Source organism: Myotis brandtii, unplaced genomic scaffold, assembly GCF_000412655.1.
Source record: "Myotis brandtii unplaced genomic scaffold, ASM41265v1 scaffold120, whole genome shotgun sequence".
Classification (NCBI taxonomy): domain Eukaryota; kingdom Metazoa; phylum Chordata; class Mammalia; order Chiroptera; family Vespertilionidae; genus Myotis; species Myotis brandtii.
The window spans coordinates 664722-685498 of record NW_005354174.1 but is presented as its reverse complement, the minus strand read 5'-3'; the positions used below and the strand labels follow the sequence as shown (position 1 = coordinate 685498).

Here is a 20777-nt window from a genome sequence, read left to right as displayed (position 1 = left end):
GGACTGTGGCCTGGAACGGGGTCCAGGGCTGCCGCGGGGAGCCGGAGTCTGGTCGCAGGCCGGGAGTTCCTGTCAGGGTGCTCTTACAGGGGTTGTGTGAGGAATGGGGAGAAGGAAGCCGCCTCCGTTTTTTAAACCCTGCCTGTCCCTAAGAACTAACTTGGAGAATGCAGACGTGGGTTTCCGTGGTGCTGCTTCAGTCTCTGTAGACCTCACGGCACTTGCTCAGGGGCTGGTGAGTGAGGCTCGGTTCTGTCCGCTCAGGTTCCAGGTCTCGGTGGGAGTCATCCTGCTTTAGACTTGAGTCAGAAAGTGTGAGGAAGGGAGAATGATGACGGGTGAATGTGAGTGCTGGACTGTGTTTTAGGAATATCAGTTGAAGGAACTGGGGCTGTTTAGCCAGGATAAGCGAAAAGAAAAGAAAAAAAAGACACCCCCAAAACTCCCCGAGGGATAGGGTGGAGTGAGGACAGAACATGATGATGGCTGACATAGTGTTTGAGTGACTGTCATACACGGAAGAGGAATGACCCTGGTTTTATGTGATCCAAGGCGGAGAAGTATCTACTACTTAGCAGATACAGAGTCGGCTTTCTGTGCGGGAACAGCAGTAAGGAGAGGGCTCCCTTGGGAGGTAGCGAGTTCCCTGACCCTGGGAGTTGGTAGGGGTTTCGTAGAGGACGTTCAAGTGTGAATGGAAAGGGTTGGCCAGGGTTACCATTGAAGTTGGAGATTCTGATTACTTTTCCCCTCGCCCACAGCCACTGCTGCCAGAGTGATTGACCGGTTTGAGGAAGGAGACGATGGGGAAGGTGACTTCCTGGCTGTGGGTAACATTCGGAAACTGGCCTCAGCCTCCCTCTTGGACACAGACAAAAGGTATTCTGGCAAGACCACCTCTAGAAAAGCTTGGAAGGAAGACCAGTGGGAGCATCCTCTGTCAGGTTCATCCGGTGAGTGGATATGTTTGCATGTTTGTTTTCTTTTCGGGGGGGGTGTTTGTTTTTTAGCAGGGTACTCTTTCTCTTTCTTCCCTAATTTTTTAAGGTTAAGATTCCACCCCCCCTTTTTAAATGAATTTTGCAAGACTAGTCTATGTACCCCCACCTATGATCTTAAGAGAGACCATTGATTTAGCTTTAGAAAGGGCCTTAGAGGTACTTAATTTCACTTCATAGGGAAGCAAAAGCCTGAAGGAATTAAGTTGCTACACTCCTTACGTTTAGATTAATAGTTCACTGTAAAATGGAGTCAGAGAAAAGGCAGTGCACATTGGACATTGAAGAGGCTGTGTGTTGAAAAAGCATTGCCTCTGATGAGCGTGCTATTCAGGGATTTTGATCCTTTCCCTTCAGTTTTTCAGTCTTACATTGGGTCACTGTATGACATTAATTTGTGAAACTCATCTTTTGCCATTGCAAAAATAACATAATCCTTCCCTATTCCCTGCAGGAGTGTTAGAAGATGTGAGCTTATAGTTTTAAAGCAGAGTGGAAGGAGTGGTTGCATATGGTAATTACTGAGTGCATGTCATTTGATTTTCATTAGAGAGATCAGAGGTGCTATGTTGAGAATCCACAGATAATATAAAAGGAACTTTCATTTAGGTTATGATATATATATATGATTTAGTCCTTGATATAGTTCTGCAAGTTCCTGATAACCTCATTTCACATTTTTTGCCTAGAGACTGCTAAAGAGACCAGTATGAGACAAATATTATAGTACTTATTGTGTTGTCACCATGTGTCAGGCACTTAGAAAACCCTTTAAATTAAATTCCAAGAACCTGGGACACAGTAAATCTTCAAAAAATGTTATCACCATTATCATTACATATATAATTTCATTTAATCTTCCCAATAGCCTTGTGAGGTTGATACTATTTATTCCCATTTTACAGATAAAAAAATGGAGGGATAGATTGATTAAGTAATTTGTTCAAGGTCATATAGGTAGTAAGTGGAAGATCCCAGACTCAGGTAAGGCAGTCTGACTCCAAGAGTTCTCTTAATTAGTACTCTGTAGGAATGTTTCTTAATCTGAAAAATTGCATACCTTTAAAGAACTTTGCATTTAGTTTTTGTATTTATGTATTTGACAGATTTCCCCGTGTCTTTAGTTTATATATAGTTTTTAAAAGAAGTACTGAAGGCCTCTCCACATTTTCATGAAATCTTTATTTTATTGAAGAAAGTTGTTGGTAACTGGTCCCTGTGTCTAATAATTATGTTTGCTATACATGGGACCTTTATGTTCTACCATGGAAGAGATAGGATAATCAGTGAAGACCCTAATCAGGTGATACCTTAAGGAAAAGTAAAATCAGGAGCTGTAATTAACATTCCATTTACTGTAGGATCAAGTTCAAACTCCTTCCCATTACAGGTAAGACTCTCCTGATAGCAACTTTGTAGGCTACCTACCATTCTGCACTCTAGTGTACTTTTATGGTGCTGGACCTTTGCATATGCTGTTTTCTCTTTCCTTTCCCCTTTCTCTATATGATGAGCTGTTACTTATTAAGTAAAATTATAATGTCTCCTCCTACACACGAAGCCATCTCTTACCTTTCCAGGTGAGTTAAGTGGTTCCTTCTCTATATACTGTACTTATGACATTGTAACATAATTACTGGTGTGCATATCTACCACTCTCACCAGACTATGAAGCCCTCCTCATAGGTATCACATTCTATTTGTCATTCCTTAGCCTTTTTCTATGCCTGGCTCATAATAGGTGCTTAATCCTATATAATAAAAGGCTAATATGCAAATCGACCAAATGGTGGAACAACTGGTCGCTATGATGCGCACTGACCACCAGGGGGCAGACGCTCAACACAGGAGCTGCCCCTGGTGGTCAGTGCACTCCCACACGGGGAGCACCGCTCAGCCAAAAGCCAGACTCACGTCTGGCGAGTGCAGTGGTGGTGGCGGGAGCCTCTTTCACCTTCGCAGCAGCGCTACCAAGTGGCGGTGGCAGGTGCAGCAGGGCCAGGATGAGCGGGTCCCAGATTGCGAGAGGGTGCAGGCCAGGCTTAGGGACCCCACCCGTGCATGAATTCATGCACCAGGCCTCTAGTAAGTATATAATAGTGTACATTTGTGTGATAGAAATTATGCATTTGGGATAGTTAATGATAACATATATATTTTTAGATGCAGGTTTGGGAAAACTGGTAATTCCCTCACACCATTGAAATCTGACCATTCTTCAAGGTCCAGACCAAAGACTATCTCTTCCTATTTAAGTGTACTTAAATTCACTTGTCCCACAGTTAAAATTTCCCTCTTCTCTGGGTTATCAAAACTTTGTTAAAGCACTTTTAAGTCTTTTCTGTATTATAATTTTATGGGTCTTTCCCACTAGAACTTTTATGTTAGGATTGGATTTATGTTTTGTTCATCTTTGCTTCTCCATTAACATTTTATAGATAATAGATGTGTAATAAATATTTATTGGATTGAGTACAATGTATAATACTTTTTTTAAAACAAATAACTACCATGGCCCTTTAGATGAAATGAAAAATACAGCCTGGTATTTGCCTCAAGGTAACACCCATTTCCTTTCCTTCTTCTCTCCCTTGTTTAGACAAGGAAATATCTGATGAGGAAGAGTCTGGAGATGGCGATTCAGAGGGGCTGGGGCTGGAGGAATCTGATGAGGATGCCATGAGTGCTGCTGAGGAACAGGAGTGTGGTGATGATGGGGACAGTAGTCTGGCCTGGAGGAAGGGGGACAGAAGCCACTCTGGGAAAACACCAGGCTTCACTATCCAGAATATCAGTGACTTTGAAAAATTTACTGAGGGAATGGATGACCTTGGTAGCAGTGATGACGAGGAAGACGAAGAGGAGGAGAGTGGCATGGAAGAAGGGGATGGTGAAGAAGATTTAGAGGGTGCCAGTGAGGAAGACAGGGCTGAAGACAGGAACAGTGAAGATGATGGTGTGGTGATGACCTTCTCCAGTGTCAAAGTTTCCGAGGAAGTGGAGAAAGGCAGAGCTGTGAAGAACCAGATAGGTTTGTACATGGTTTGCTGTTTGCTTATTTTTCAAAGTGTCTGCATTTGATGTCCTTTTTGTTTGTTTGTTTTTGGCTGTTCGCTCTCTCCTGTGTCCTTCCAATTAAGTTTGCGACATGCCCCACTTACCTAGAAGCCTAAAGCCCCATTCCTCTATGCTTAGCCAGCCATTTCTCCACTGAGCTGCTTAGTTGGTTCTGCTCTAGTACTTATGGCAACTGTGGAAGATTGAAGAGGAGAGTGTTTTCTCCTCTCTTTGGGCTTTAGCATTTTCTCTCATGTAGCACATATTTGCTTCCAAGATACTGAATTTATTTCCTATAACAGAGAGTGTTTCCATGGCATGAAAAACTGTGATAAAGCTGTGTTGCTTAGAGACAGACTGGTGTGATTTCCTGTCCTTTCCCCCCTCCCCTCCCCAGGAAGATTGTGTAACTGAGGAATGGAATTATTTTTTTCTTTCTCAGCACTGTGGGACCAGCTCTTGGAAGGAAGGATCAAACTACAAAAAGCTCTGTTGACTACCAATCAACTTCCTCAACCGGATGTTTTCCCTGTTTTCAAGGACAAGGGTGGCCCAGAATTTGCCAGCGCCTTAAAAAATAGTAAGCATACTTATTGGGATACTTTGTAGCACCACAGAGTTGAAAAAGAGAAGACATGATTTTAGTGATAATATGGTATAAAATAGTAGTTTTTAACTTTTTTTTAAAAAAGCAATATAGTTCTTTTATCAAATGAAGATAACTTTGGTTGAAATGGATTGGGTGCGGAGTCATGTCTGTTCTGCTGTTTTTCTTACCTCCCCCTCTCCTTGGCTTTCTGAGTTACTTCTTTTAATGTTCAGAGAACACTCGTTGGAAATCTACTGTTACAGAACGAAAGGGAGAGAAGGAATGACTAAAATCAGTTCATTTAAGTTGGTTGTATCACATACTTAAAAGATGCCCTTTTTTTTATTGTGAGGTTCCTAGAAGATGCTAAGATGATCTTATTCATATCTTCCTTTGAGTTGCATAGAGTGAGGCAAGATGATGACTGCAGAAGGAGGAAAAACGTTTTAGAAGAGAATTGCTGAGCTGTGAAGGCCAAAAATTTTAGGAGAAAAAAGGAATTTAGAAATATTTTGGTTCCCAGTCCCTTCATTTTACATATGAGAGAACTGTGGCCCAGAGAGAATGAGTTGCTGAGAGTTACGGAGCTTGTATATACATTGCAAGACAGAGAGAAAACTCTGGCTTTTCTGCCTTTTGATCTCGGAGTCCTCCTTCTGCACCACACTGCCTCCCGAGTGCTGTGTGCCTGTACGCTCAGTGGCACCAAAAGACTGGGGTAGAGAGAGATTTGGGGCTAGTGCACTGTGGTTGGGATCTCTATTCCTCATTTACATGCTAAGGCTTACTGTTTTCATTTGTTCTTTAAAACTTATGGGGTTAGGTTTGGAAGGGAACTGAGGAGGATTTGGCATCTACCTTTAGGGAGCTTAAACCATTCAAAATAAATAGTAGGATTTCTAGGGAAGGAGATTTTGTGGACCTTTCATGTAGGAAAACATGTGGTTTAATTAAAAATTACTTCCTAGAGTCCAGTCTTTAGATTGTATGTCCTGCCATACTTGAAGTCTGTTTCCTATGTGAAAGTCCTGGGTAAATCCTTCAGAAACCCTGCTGATACTGTGAGGGTGGGTCATTTATATCCCTCTCCCAGCTTTTCCCCCTTTCTCCCTTAAATAAATGATAGATGGCCAGTTTTCAAAATTTTTGAGATTTTTGGAGCATTTCTCTGCTATCTTTGACCTAATTCCTGGTTTGGCTTGTAATGAGACCTAGACTGTCTGAAATGTTTTTGCTGAAGGCCTTTTCCATTTTGTTACCTAATAGTTTTCTTGCTTGAGCTTTGGGTAATTTATTTATTTATTTATTTATTTATTCATTCATTCATTCATTCATTCATTCATCTTAAAATATTGATATTTTAAGAGTCAGTATCATGTATAATGGACACATTTTTATTCTTGGATATAACTTATTATCTTTAGCAGTTTTAATGTTTTATTTAACTTTTACAACAGTTCTTATTGTTTTTATTTTTTATTTTTTGGTATTTAACCAATTGCCTCTTTGCCTCATTGGTGAACTCCAGTTAATCTGATGGATGTCTATTAATCTGATGGGGTGGGCTATGGTGGAAGAAGGAGAAGAAAGGAATGTTTGTTTGATATCATATATTTTAAGACAGGAAAGTGGGGAGTTTTCTGATAACCAGAATTTCTGCACATCTTACAGGTAGTTAATTTTTGTTTGTTTTCAACCTTCTGATGACAATATGATGTAACATGTTATATACCTGCCTGTCTTGGTAAATAGAGTTTAAGAAAAATGTCTTGACTACTTTACTCTGAATGAAGAATTTATACTGTGTAGTAAAGCTGATGTGGAACATAGGCTGAATTTGTGCTGACCTCAAGTAAACACTGGAACTTAACTGTCTTTAAGTAAATTTCTTTTCAGTTTGCTTGGTCTTGCAGTAAAGTCAGACTGTGTGGGTTTAGATTCCATCTCTGTGACCTTGGGCAAGTTACTTAACATCACACTAAAATGGCGATAATAAAGTTGTGAGATTAAAGTTGTGAGATTAAAGGACACTGTGCTAAAGCCTTAGCACAGTGTCTGGCACACAGCACACCACAAATGTTAGGGATGGGTATCATCTTTTTCTGCTGAAAGAGGTATTTGGCAATGTTAAGCTATGTGAACGATGGGCATCATTGTAACAAACTATCCCCACTGACTTCAGTGTTTTTTGACTTTTTATTAGTATTTATATTCCCTGTATAATCTAAATTAACCATTTGTGCTGGAAAGTGGGTAGTGTTTTATTCTACTAGAAGCCTGAGGCACGAAAATCATGCAAGAGTAGGCCTTCCTTCCCCGGGCTGCCGGCACCGGCTTCCCTCTGGCACCCGGGACCCGGGCTTCCCTCGTAGCCCTGGCTTCCTCAGAAAGGTCATCCAGAAGGACATCTGGTCTAATTAGCATATTGCCCTTTTATTATTATAGATAATACTTACAGTTCACCTTATGCCTATGGAAAGGTGAGCATATATTTTCTTATTGTCAAACCCAGCCTATTGCCTCCCTGAAACGTTCAGTCTTTCCTGGAAATATTTCCCTTTGACTTTGGTGACATTACATATGCTGTTTGGGTTCTCCTGCCTTTCTGATTTCTTCTCATCTTAGACTCTTCTTTTATGCTGCCAATGTCAGTTTCATTGCATTTAGGATCCTGTTCTCAGGTAGTATTTTCTTGATATATTCTCTCCTAGGCACTGTCATTTACCCTCATAGTCCTAACAATAGTTTCTAGATCAGCAGACTTCCAGCTGTATTTTAGCCACAGTAAACTTCTGAGCATGTCTTTGTATCTTCAGTATCCTAACGTCTACTTTCAGAAACTAAACAAATATCTCCTGCCTTCAACAACACACATATGCACGTAGTCCCCAATCACCTTGACATTACATGTTGGTAATTAACTCTTTAACTGTGAAGTAATTTCAGAGACATTTTGAAAATATTTTAGTAGTAGCATAGTGGTAAATCATGAAGTAACCTTGGCAAAATTAAGGGATCTTCTGTGTACAAAACCATTTCTCTAAACAGATTAGCTTTTCCTTTGATTTTCTTTTAAAAAGTTCTCCAGTACAGTATTTGGAGGAAGGTCTTTTATGTTGGTAGCAACGATATACAAGGAAGAGTGCACGTTACTTAAGGAAAACTCAGCATGACTTATTTAAAACTTTTCATTATGGGATATATCATACCTACATAAAAGTAGAGAGAATTGTACAATGAACTCATATACCGTTACCAGCTAATACCAATCTTATTTCATCTGTACTTATACTAACTCTCCCCTTATTTCTGGATTATTTTGAAGCAAATACCAGACATCCTATTATCTTGTCAGTAAATCAGCATGTATCTCTAAAATAAAAGGATTTTTTTAAAAAATCACACCACCATAATTTCACATAAAAACATTAACAGTGATTTCTTAATAAGCATAACTGATTTTAATGAATGGGGAATTGAGAGAACATTTTTGTAACAGGCACTCTCTACTGTCTTTTTCAGAGTTTGCTCTACAGCTTTAAATGAAGTGATTAAAGGAAAGCCAAACTCCAGCCATAATAAGTTGACCTTTTAGTGAAATGCATGTTATTAATGTATTTAATGAGATGCATTACAAACTGCAGTGAGCACCATGTTTCATTACAGGTCCAAAATGCAATATCATTAAAGACCTTTAATAGAAACAATGGTTGACATTTTGATATTTCCCATAAGCAAAAAAATCCAAGAACACAGTATAATGTAATATAAATATAGAGGCAGTGTTGGAATTTTTTACTTGCCTAAGAGTGTAAAAACAAATTCCATTATTAATAAATCACATTTGTTTGCTCCCCCTCATCTTCCCACATATGATTCATACTCATCTTCTCATCTCTTTGTGGTCTTTCCTCTGGCCCCTCAACTATTTTGACTTGAATAGACTGAAAACTTTAATTCTTAATTGACCTCAACACTAATAGATAACTTAAAGAATAACTTGTAAAAATTTTCGAATAAGTCATGAGCAACCACAGAGTCTTGATAATGTTTCTGTTGTTTTTACATTTTATTTATTTTTAAGTAAGCAGTACATTCACATGGCTCAGAATTCCAAAGATACTAACAACTACATAGAATTCTCCTTCCCATTCTTTCAATGCCCCCCTCCAGTTCTCTATCCCATAGACAACTGATGTTATCAGCGGAACTCCTCCCTTTAATTACTTCGTTGCCTTAGGTGACAAATTCATGAGCATCTATTTCAGTGTTCTCTCTCAATTAACACTTTATGGGTTCATGACAGAGTTCTCACAAATGGTCTGTAGAACCCTGAAATATTCTTAATTACTCGGAATAGGTTTAAGTATTGCTTGGGATGAAGACACTTGCAAGCTTCTCCAAGAGTAGCATTGTGTAGAATTAAGGACCTTTATCACCGTGGACTTCATTAAGCCAAGGTGATGTAAGATTGATCTTTTTGTTTCAGCTGATGGCTGTCGTTTTTTAAAATAGCTTTACTGTTCTAATTATAAAATTATGTTACGCTTACTTCAAAAATTCAGGAAATAGATCTATATATATAAAAGGCTAATATGCAAAATGTCCCCTTGGGAGTTTGACCACTTGCTATGATGTGTGCTGACCACCAGGGGGCGGCGCAGAACGAAGGAAGGCCCTGGCCAGCAGCCAGGGAAAGGAGGCCCCAACTGGCATCTGGAAGGCCCCAATTGGCCCTAATCGCTGGCCAGGCCTAGGGACCCTACCCATGCACAAATTTCGTGCACCGGGCCTCTAGTAAAAGCATAAAGAAAAAAATAAGGATTACCTGTATCCTGCTGCCCAGAGGTAATCACAGTTGTCATTTTGATGAATATCCTCTCAGATCTTTTTCTGTGATTACACACACACCCCTTTTTAAAGTGAAATTGGACTCTTAAAAATATGTACTATTTTGTAAACTTATTTTTTTAATTTAATTTGTCATTTCATGTTAGTATATTTAGATATACATCAGCATTTTCTGTGGCTACAGAATATTCCACTTTATAGATTTACTGCAATTTGTCTAACCAATCTGTGTTGATGGATGCTTAGGTTTGTTCTAGTTTTTCACTTTTATAAAGCATGCTTTGATAAACATCCTTGTACATACATATCTGTGCAGTTTGTCTAAAAGTAGCACTGTCCAATAGAAATGTAATGCAAGCCACATGTGTAATTTTAAATTGGTAACCACATTATAAAGGTAAAAAGAAAGAGGTAAAGTTAATTTTATTTTATTTAACCCAACATAGCAAAAAATTTATTATAATTTTAACATGTAGTCACTATACAAATACAAATGAGGTATTTTATGTATAGTTTTCCATGTTAAGTGTTGAAATTAAAAGTGTACTCTACATTTTTCAGTGCATTTCAAAATTTGGACTAACCACATTTCAAGTGCTCAATACTCACATGTGGCAAGTGGATACTGTATTGGACAGCACAGATCTGCATTCCCCGGAAATGCAGTTGCTAGGACAGGGATCGTATGGTACCTTTTATTAAAAAAGGCTTTTGGAATATGTTGAGAAATTGGCCATAGAAGATTTGTAACAATTAAAATTACCATCTGTAAGTTATTGTCTTGCACTCCTGCTACCACAAGAATATTATTTTTTTAAAATTTTTTTCTTTATTGATTAAGGTAATACATATATGTCCTTATTCCCCCCGACCCCCAGAATATTATTTTTTTATCTCTTCTTTTTTCCTAGATGGGAAATGAAAGCAATCATGTCTTGATGATAACTTTCTATTTGATATTTATATCATACCTGTTGACTTAGCATTGAAATATATGCTATGTTTTGTCTATTTATTAGTGACTGAGCTCTGTGTAGGAAGACATTTGGTCCCTCTTGAACTACTACCTATTTTGTCCAACCTGGTTAATTAGGCACTTATATTATGTAGAGAATAAAGCAAGTGCTTTTCCAAAATAACCAAGTAGTGCAAGCAGGAGTAGAGGGTCAGATTTCCCCAGTGATTCCTCTTGCCCTGAAAAGATGAGATGGAGCCGTGAAAGCTTCAAAATTATGGAAATTTGTTTTGTTTTAGGTTTGTTAGGGATTAGGGTTGTCTTCAGCCCTAGAAACAATTAGTAACTCATTAATAGTAATGAGTTAGATAAGGCAGCAACCCTGGCTAGTAGTAGCTTGTAGGAGTTCCAGGTAGGATCCCTCTATCTGTTATTCACGATGGAGTTGTACACCGAATATTTGGACCTTTGTATGGACATTTAATTAATCTTTTACTATATTCCTGGCCAAAAGAAAAAGAGGGAGAGAGAAACAGCTTCAATAGTACCAGCAATTCTGCCACCCATTTTATTGAGTGAGTGAGTGAGTGAGTGAGTGCTCTGGAGTAAGCATGAGAGGGCAGCTGGATCAATTATTTTCTGTTCCTGAATACCTCTCATCAGACACACTATGTATTACTCTAGTGTTTAAAGTTACAATATGCAAAAAAAACCCCAAAGTGACAGCATGCAGTCTTTGTATAATGGTCCTAAACACAATTATCTGTTTAATCAATGAAGTAGCTGCATGTTCTAGTGTTTGAGGGGAGGAACTGAATATGTTGAACTTGTGGAGAGACAGCATGGTGCTGAACTTTAAGGGCAATTTTAGGTATTTTTAAAGTAGTTTGCTTAGAACTTGATTTTTACTTTATTCTCACACTTTAGACTTCAGAGCCTAGCCACTGCATAAAATGCTTACTCTACTTTATTGTTATTTATATCTTAAAAGCTATTTTAAAATCATTTTATGAAAATTACACTTGAATATGATAAACAGTACAGAAGCGTTCTGGAAGACGAGTTCTTTGCGTTATATTTAGTCTCATTCTATTTCTGTTTTACTCCTGTAATTGTAGATACTTTGTTTTATGTCTATTTATTTATTCTCTGGTATGAAAGATGAGAATGTGCCTGACAGGTTAGGTAAATGAGGATTGAGAATTGAACATTTAGTTTTGCAACATGGTGGTCATCTGTGATCTTAATGAGCAGTTTTTAAAATTTATATTTTTATTGATGTCAGAGAGGAAGGGAGAGGGAGAGGGAGAGAGAAACATCAATGATGAGAGAGAATCATTGACTGGCTGCCTCCTGCACCCCTCCTACTGGGGATCAAGCCCACAACTCCTACACATGCCCTGACCCTGCCTCCTGCACCCCTCCTACTGGGGATCAAGCCCATAACTCCTACACATGCCCTGACCTGGAATTGAACTTGTGACCTCCTGGTTCATAGGTCAACGCTCAACCACTGTGTCACACTGGCCAGGCTAGTTCTTTTTTGGTTTTGTTTTCACTTTAGTTCCTAAAATTGTCCCTATCTCCACCAGCTTTTCTGTTTACCTTAGACCATTTCCCTTTCTTTTAAATTTTCATGCAAGTTATACATGTATATAATTTGAAGAGTCAAATAGTTTGACAAAGCTTGTTATGAAAACCAGATTCTGCTGGCTGTACACATCACCCCCTTGCCATAACCTGCTCTCCTAAAGCAACAATTAAATTTTTAATTATTTTGTTTTTTTGAGAATCCATAGGATTTATCTTTATATCTCTAGTTAACATGTTCTGTTTCTACTTGATTTTTCCGTTTTAGGCATTATCTATTGACTCTTCATTATGAAAATGAGGATTTAGCTCTCCTACTACACTCATACACACCTCCTTGTCTCTTCATGGTTATATTGTAATTTGGTTAGATCAATAGTCAGTGTTTACAATATTATGTCTATGTAAACACTGTTTACAGCTGAGCTGAGTAATATATATACTGTGATTATTTTTCCTTTCCCACACTCCATTTTGTTTTCTAGAGTTAATCATTGTTCCATTTTTGTTTATTTTGTTTTTTTATGCAGTAATTCAAGCCCAAACTTTACTCTGGTTGTCTAAATCTCCCCTCAGGATATTCAGTTGCATCAGATATTCTGCTGATTTATTTTCCTACAGAAGTCTCTCTTAGAGTCTTTTGACTTGCTCAGTCTGAACTGTTCACCTTTTGTGCCCAGCTAATGTGCTGGCATTACCTTCACTTCTTGCTTCTGTGGATCTTCTCCATATTCTAGCATCTTTCTTGGCTTATCCCCTTACGTTGGTAAAGCACATTCTCTTGTGGCTTGCTAAGAAAGGGTGCATGAGAGATCAACTTTTTTAGACCTTGCTTGTTTGAAAATACCTTTATTCTGTAATGACACTCATCACAATTCTGTTTGTATATTGAGTTCTATAGAATATTCCATTGCCTTCCACCTTACAAAATTGCTATTCATAAGTCAAAAGCCACTCTGATTCCTGATCTTACTTTTTTTCCCTCCATTTTTGGATGTAGTAACTTCTCTTTGTCTGAAGAATTCTGAAGTTTCATGATGCTGCCCCTTGGTGTACATGTGTCCTCATTCATTGTGCAGAGTACTTGCAGGGTCTTTTCAGTCTGGAAACATATCTTCCAGTCTTGGAAAAGTTTCTTGAAATTATTTTGTTAGTGATTTTATTCCCTCTGTTTTCTCTCTTTCTGGAAGGTCTATTATTTGGTGTTAGACTGTTCCTCTGGTTCTCTTCTTTTTTTTTTCAGTTCTCTCTTTTTCTTCTCTATCTCTGGTTCTACATTCTAAGATAATTTCTTTAGCTTTATTTTCAATTTCTTCTTTGAGTATTTTTTTTCCTTTTTATTGAATTTATTGGGGTGATACTGGTTAACAAAATTATACAGGTTTCAGGTGCAGAATTCCACAACACATCATATGTTCACTGTATTGTGTCTTCACCACCCCCAATCAAGTCTCCCATTTTCCCCCCATTTACTCCCATACTCTCAGCCCCCTCTTCACTCCCCCCTCCCCCAGTCTTCACCATCCTATTGCCTGTGTCCATGGGCTATGCATATCTTCTTATATAATAAAAGGCTAATATGCAAATTGTCCCCTCGACTGGGAGTTCGACCAGGGGGGCGGGGCTGGCTGGCCAACCTCCTGCAGCCCCTCCCCAACAGGCCCCACCCACGATCAGCCCCCCATCCCGATCGGGGGTGGGGCTGGCCAGCCAGCCTCCCTCGGCCCCTCCCCCTGGCTGGCTCTGCCAGACTCCACCCGTGCATGAATTCATGTACTGGGCCTCTAGTACATATATGTTTATATGTTTAATTTTTAAAGAAACTGCCAACCTGTTTTCCAAAGTGGTTTTACCATTTTAAAATCTCACCAGCATTGTGTAAGAGTTCTAGTTGCTTCACATCCTCATAAACATTTGATATGGTCAGTCTTTTTAATTTTAGACATTCTCATAATTGTTTCGTCCATTGGCTTTTTAGCTTACCAAACTGAGTTGCTGTCATCTCTCTCATACTTTATCCTCTCATTGTGGGTTTATTTATTCTAAAAGTTACTTTAATCAGTGGAATAGAATAGAGAGTTCAGAAATATGGGTAATTGACTTTTTACATAGGTGCAAAGTCAGCTCAGTTGAGATAGGATAGTCTTTTCAATGAATGGTGCTAGAATAATGTACATTCCTTGCAAAAAATGACCTTTAATCAATAGCTCACACTTTAGACAAAAATTGACATGAAATAGATCATTGACTTAAAACATAAAACTATAAAGTGAAGAACACATGGGAAAAAAATCCTCATGACTTTGTTAGGCAAAGAGTTCTTAGATACAACATCAAAAGTACAATCCATGAAAGAACAAATTGATGACTGGACTAAATCAGAATTAAAATTTTGCTCTGTGAAAGATATGTTAACAGATTGAAAAGACAAGCCATAGGCCTAGAGAAAATGTTTGCAAATCACATATTCAATAAAAGACTTGTGTTCAGAATATATAAGGAACTCTCAAAACCCAACAGTAAAAAATACCCATTAAAAAGAGAACGAAAGCCCTGGCTGGTGTGGCTCAGTTGGCTAGGCTTTGTCCTATGCACCAAAAGGTTGTTAGTTTGATTCCTGGTCAGGGTACATGCCCAGATTGTGGGCTTGATTCCCGGTAGGGGGTGTGCAGGAGGCAGCCAATGATGTTTTGTTTTCATATCACTGTATCTCTCACTACTTCATTCCTTTTTAAATATATATTTGAACAGAAACTTAACCAGGGAAGGTATATAATGGCAAGTAAGCATATGAAAAAATGTTTAACATAATCATTAGTGTTGAGGTAAATGCAAATTAAACTCACAATGAGATACTACTACATACTCATTAGAATAGCTAAAAACAAACACCTGACAACACCAAGTGCTAGCAAGGATGCAGAGTGGCTGGAACTTACATCTATTACTAGTGGGAATGCAAAATAGGACAGCCACCTTGGAAAACAGTTGAGCAATTTTTTTTTATAAAGCTAAACATGTATTTGCCAGATGATCCAGCAGTCCTATTCTTAGATATTTACCATAGAGCAATGAAAACATATGTCCACACAAAGACTTGTACATGCTTGTTTATAGCACCTTTGTTGATTATCACCCAAAACTGGAAACAGCCCAAATGTCCTTCAGTGGCAAATGGGTAAACAAATTCTGGTACATTACTCAGCAATAAAAAGGAACAAACATGATAAATGCAAAAACTTGTTGAATGTCGAAGTTATTATGGCAGTGAAAGAGTCCAGTTTTAATAAATTATGTACTTTAAAGGAGACATATGTAATATTATATGTAACACTTTAAACAATAAAAAAATAAATTATGTACTTTAAAATTCCATTCAGATGACATTCTTTTTAAAAGGGATGGAGAGCTGATCAATGGCTGGCAGAGGTTAGGGGCGGGGGAAGGGTTTGACTATATAGGGGCAGCTCTGCTTTCTTTGTAGTTTCCATTTTCCTCTTCAGTAGCCTCATTTCCTTGGAGTGTATCCCACCTGTTTTTCCACAGTGGCTCACCGCTGAACCCTGCAGTTTGGCTTGATTGTGAACATTTTGCTTGGATTGAGGGAGGGGCTATAAATAGTTGTGTGCTGATTCCCAGATAACTCTGGGAATATTTCTTATAGTAATGGATACGTGATACAGTACTTCTAGGGATGGAAGAATGGGCTGCATCAACCTATAATGTCATTTTTGCTTGAAATATATATCTTTGGTACTAAAACCTTACCCAGAAGAGAATAATAGATTACACAGAGCTTCTAGATTTTGATGTGGGTTAGAACTGAAAAATGAGATGTCTTTAAACTCTTTTTCCTTCTCTCTTTGATAAGTGATATGATATAATGTGGTTTGGACACTCAGAGATTCCTGAGATTCCAGGTTCTGGTTGATGATTTACTGCAAAATTGCTTATAAATTGAAGTAGAAAATGTTTTGCAGACCTGGCAGCTTTCTGGCCTCACACCCATTTGTCACCCAGCATTTCCCTTTGTGTATAGAACAAGAATTAATTAGGCTGCACTGCAGGAAAAGTTTATGGCTATAATTTATATAGGATGAATTTCTTTTTAAAGAGACAGCATTGTTTTGTTATACCTATATACATATAAGTGTGGATATAGAGAGTGTGTTTTTCCCCTTCCTTAAAGCAGTGTCTATGAGCTTCTGGAGTCAACACTCGTTTTTCTGCTTAATGCAAGTATTGGTGAAATAGATGCTTTTATAGTGATTGCTTTCTGATTAAACTGTTGGCTTTTTGTTTCTGGTTTTTTAATTCATTGTGTACTAGTGAGCAGCACTGTTTTAGGTTTGCATTTTGGACATTGGTCAGACTTGTCTGGTTTGAGAGCTTTGTATTCTTTTGGTCTCTTCAAAGACTTAGGATTCTGTTGTGTGTGGGTTTTTTTTTAGGGTCTTGCTCATTCAATTAATGTTTTCATAATCAATGCAAGTCAGAACTTGCCATTTGTTCCTGATTTGCACATTAAAGAGCTCCATTAATTAAGAATCCTAGTGTTTGGCATGTTCCCGCAGGATCTGTGCATTATTTACATGGTAAAAATGCAAGATGCAAGTTTCGCAGTGTATGGAATCCTTGGTCTAAGCCAGAGGTGGTCTCCTTGGTGTGTAAGAAAGGAGTATAGCCCTGGCTGGTGTGGCTCAGTTGGTTGGGTGTTGTCCCGTGCACGGAGAGTTGCTGGTTCGATTCGGAAGGGCACATGCCTGGGTTGTGGGCTTGACCCCCCAGTAGGGGGCCTGCAGGAGGCAGGAGAGTGATGTTATGCTCTCACATAGATGTTTCTCTCTTCTCCCTGTCTAAAAAAAATCAATAAACTATTCTTAAAAATAAAGGGAGTTGAAGAATGAAAGGCAGTTAAAAAAGAAAGGGGATATGAATAGCAGTTGGAAACACGAAATCAGTTCATTGGTTCATCAGGTTCCTTCTTTTCAGTTTTAACCATGGCTAATGCTTATCTACTCGTAATGTATTTTTCTAATAGTATTTTTCTAATAGAGAATGGTGATAACTACTTTAAAAATACTGTGCGAAGCTGCAAAGTGTTTTTCAAAAGTGTAGACATTTTTTCCCTAAAATTATAAACTTGCTAGGGATTTTATAGGACTTAATTTAGTTTGTCCTTATGCTCTTCCATTAATCCTATATAATAAAAGGCTAATATGCAAATCGACTAAACCGCAGAATGACCAGTTGCTATGACGCGCATTGACCACCAGGGGGCAGACGATTAACACAGGAGCTGCTCCCTGGTGGTCAGTGTGCTCCCACAGGGAGAGCGCCGCTCAGCCAGAAGCCAGGCTCACGGCTGGCAAGCGGGATGTCCGACTGATGGCTTAGGCCCGCTCCCCTCCAGGAGCCCTCCGGGGAGTGAGCCTAAGCCATCAGTCGGACATCCCCCAAGGGCTTCCAGATTGCGAGAGGGTGCAGGCTGGGCTAAGGGACCTGAATTTCGTGCACTGGGCCTCTAGTATATATATAAGTCCTGGCCAGATAGCTCAATTGGTTAGAGTGTCATCCTGATATGTCAAGGTTGGGGGTTCGCTCCACAGTCAGGATACATACAAGAATCAACCAATGAATGCATAAATAAGCGGAACAACAAATCATTGTTTCTCTTTCCCCCATCTCTCCCTTTCTCTCTCTCTCTCAAAGTCAATCAATAAATAAAATTTAAAAAATAACATAAACAGTATAGATGTATGTAAAGGAGAAAGTAAAAGTTCTCCCAGTTTTCCAAATCCCTACACCTCCTCCTCAGAGAAAACAACATGGGGTGTATTATTCCAGACATTTTAATGTGTATATATTTTCTCTCACTAGATTTATTTTTCCATTAAATCTTAATGGAAGTTTGACAAGGAGAGGAGATGGGATAGGGATAGCAGGTGGTGTGAGGGGGAAAAAAAGGCTATAATGTTACTTATGAATTATCTTAGAGAAAGTCTGTATCATGATACCTTTAAGACATAATTCTCTCTTGATTATTATAATTATTATTTATAACCTATCCCCACATAAGTTTGCCCAAATGATTTGCTTTGAAAATTTGTTGTACTTGGACAACACTGGATTCTAGCTGAGTGCTTTGATAAATTTTAATTACCTTTCATATAACATTGATTGTTTTGCTGAGTGTTTAGTCTCAAATCTACCAGATTTTTTTTCTGGGGGCAGTTGAATAAATTTGCCTCTAGATAAATCCAAATTGCTACTATTTTGAGAAAAGTTCTTACTAGCTATTCATTCTGTTTTTTTGCAAGGGGAATTTTTAGAGGTAGAGAAGCTGTTCAGTTTTGTTTTGTTTTAAAATATTTTTTAATATGTTTTTATTGATTCCAGAGAGAGGAAGGGAGAGGGAGAGAGAGAAACATCAATGATGAGAAAATCATCAATCTGCTGCCTCCTGCACACCCCCTACTGGGGATGGAGCTGGCAACCCGGGTATGTGCCCTGACCAGGAATTGAACCATGACCTCCTGGTTCATAGGTCAATGCTCAACCACTGAGCCACACCAGCTGGGCTCAGATAGTTTTTAAAGGTTCTTACATCCTACAGATGGTACATAATCTAGGCTACATAAATGTCAGCTATGGTGAGGGTTGGGGAAAGGGCAGAGACAAATGTTCTACTCCAGTAATTATAAAGTATTTCTGGTGTCTTCAGTATGACTTATCCTATATAATAAAAGGCTAATATGCAAATTGTCCCCTCAACTGGGAGTTCAACCAGGAGTTCGACCATGGGGCGGGGCCAGCCAGCCAACCGCCCACGGCCCCTTTCCCTGGCTGGCCTCACCCCTGATCAGCACCCCCTACCCCAATTGGAGGCAGGGCCGACTCACCAACCACCCGCGGCCCCTCCCTGCGGCCAGCCCAGCCCAATCGCCCCAATTGGGGCGGGCCGGCTGGACCCCACTCATACATGAATTCGTGCACTGGGCCTCTAGTAAGATATAAGAACATGAATAGAAAGCCATCAAATGTGATATTTTGAGAATTGGGATAATCAGTTTACGTCCATCTTGTAAGTATTGTGTAAGTATAACGCTAGATGCCCATATACACTAAAAATAATAAAAATAGCTTCCATCTGTCAATTGTGCACTACTCCCCATGTACTGTATTAAGTTCTTCACAAATGTCTCATTTAGTTCTCACAGCGGCCTGTGAAATAGGTGCTAATAACTGTACTGCACATGTGAGGAAATCAAGTCTTGGACAGGTTAGTAACTAGTTAAGGTCACACCATTAGATGTAAAGCTAGTACAGAAACAGGTTTGCTCTTGGCCAATCACTATACCTATAGTTTAACTATTTTATTTTATTTTTTCCAAGAAAGTGTGAGGAAATAAAGATCAAAGCTTAAAGGAAGTCAGGAGAGCTACGGAGATGAATTTGTGGTAAAACAGAAGCTTAGAGTGCAAGTAGTAAATGCATCCTTCCATTTTTCTAAAGGTTTTTCCTGCATACTGTTTTTTCAGTAAGAGAGCTAGAAGGGCCCTTGGGAGATCACCTGACCTAGTTCTTCTACTATAGGCAGGTATGACATTTTTTAAGTGATAAAGAAATAGATAAACAGGTTTATTTTTCTTATAAATGTAGTACATATTCATTATATAAAATTCAGAAAATGGCCAGGCAAAAAAGTAAGGAAATTATGTTCCCTGATCCAGCAGCTAGAGTTAAGTACTTTTAATATTTTGGTGTGTGGGTATGTGTATCTTTTCTAGTTTTTTCCCCCTTGTGGGTGTATAGTTAGAAAAAAAATGGAACTATATTCTATATTGCAATCTGTTTTTTCCTACTTAACAGAGATCATGAATATTTTTCCATGTCATTAAATATTATTCTACAACATTATTATTTTTTTTTATTGATTTGAGAGAGAGAGAGGAAGGGAAGGAGAGAGAGAAATATCAATTTGTTGTTCCTCTTATTTATGCATTCATTGGTTGTTTCTTGTATGTGCCCTGACCAGGGATGGAACCCAAAATCTTGGTGTATGGGTATGAAGCTCTAACCAACTGAGCTACCTAGCCAGGGCTCTACAGCATTATTTTTAATGCTAGCATAGACTTTCCATTATATAACCAGTTCTTTATTGTTGGACATTTGGATTGTTTCCAGTTTTTCATTTTTATAAATAATACAATAAACATCATTGTTACTAAATCTTTATTCACATCCATGATTACATTATTGCATAAAATAAATTTCTGTATGTGGAATTAGTATGTGTTCTAAGGATATACTAAATTTTTAGGCTTTTGATCTGTATCGCCAAGTTGCCTTCCAGAAAAATTATATTCGTTCACATTCTTACATTCTTTACATGAATGTCAGTTTCCCTTTTCCTTGTCAACACTGGATTTTATCTTTTTTTTTTTTTCATCTTTGTCACTTTGATAGTTGGAAAATGGTTTCTGCTTATTTTAATTTACAATTTTAAAAATTTACATTTCCCAGTGTTTAATGAGGGTAAACAATTTTTCCCTTATATTTATTGGTCCTTGGTATTTATTTCGGGAATCGTACAGAGAAAATTTTAAACTAGTTATAGGAGTGGATATTCTCCTTGTCAATCAATCTTTTGGCCACCTCTAATCTTTCCTCCTTTTATTTTAATGTTTCTCCTTGTTTGATTTTCTGTTTACAGAAAGAATTACATCTACCTTAG

At 38.4% G+C, this 20777-nt stretch overlaps 1 protein-coding gene across 1 annotated transcript in view; it reads left to right on the top strand.

The window, feature by feature from the left end:
- Nucleotides 1-20777, top strand: part of AATF (apoptosis antagonizing transcription factor) — an 88670-nt gene that overhangs the window by 2313 nt on the left and 65580 nt on the right. The window contains exons 2-5 of the mRNA XM_005858694.2: nucleotides 174-235; nucleotides 762-953; nucleotides 3598-4029; nucleotides 4498-4635. Coding sequence (XP_005858756.2) covers nucleotides 174-235; nucleotides 762-953; nucleotides 3598-4029; nucleotides 4498-4635 — 824 coding nt within the window. The remainder of the gene's footprint in view (nucleotides 1-173; nucleotides 236-761; nucleotides 954-3597; nucleotides 4030-4497; nucleotides 4636-20777) is intronic.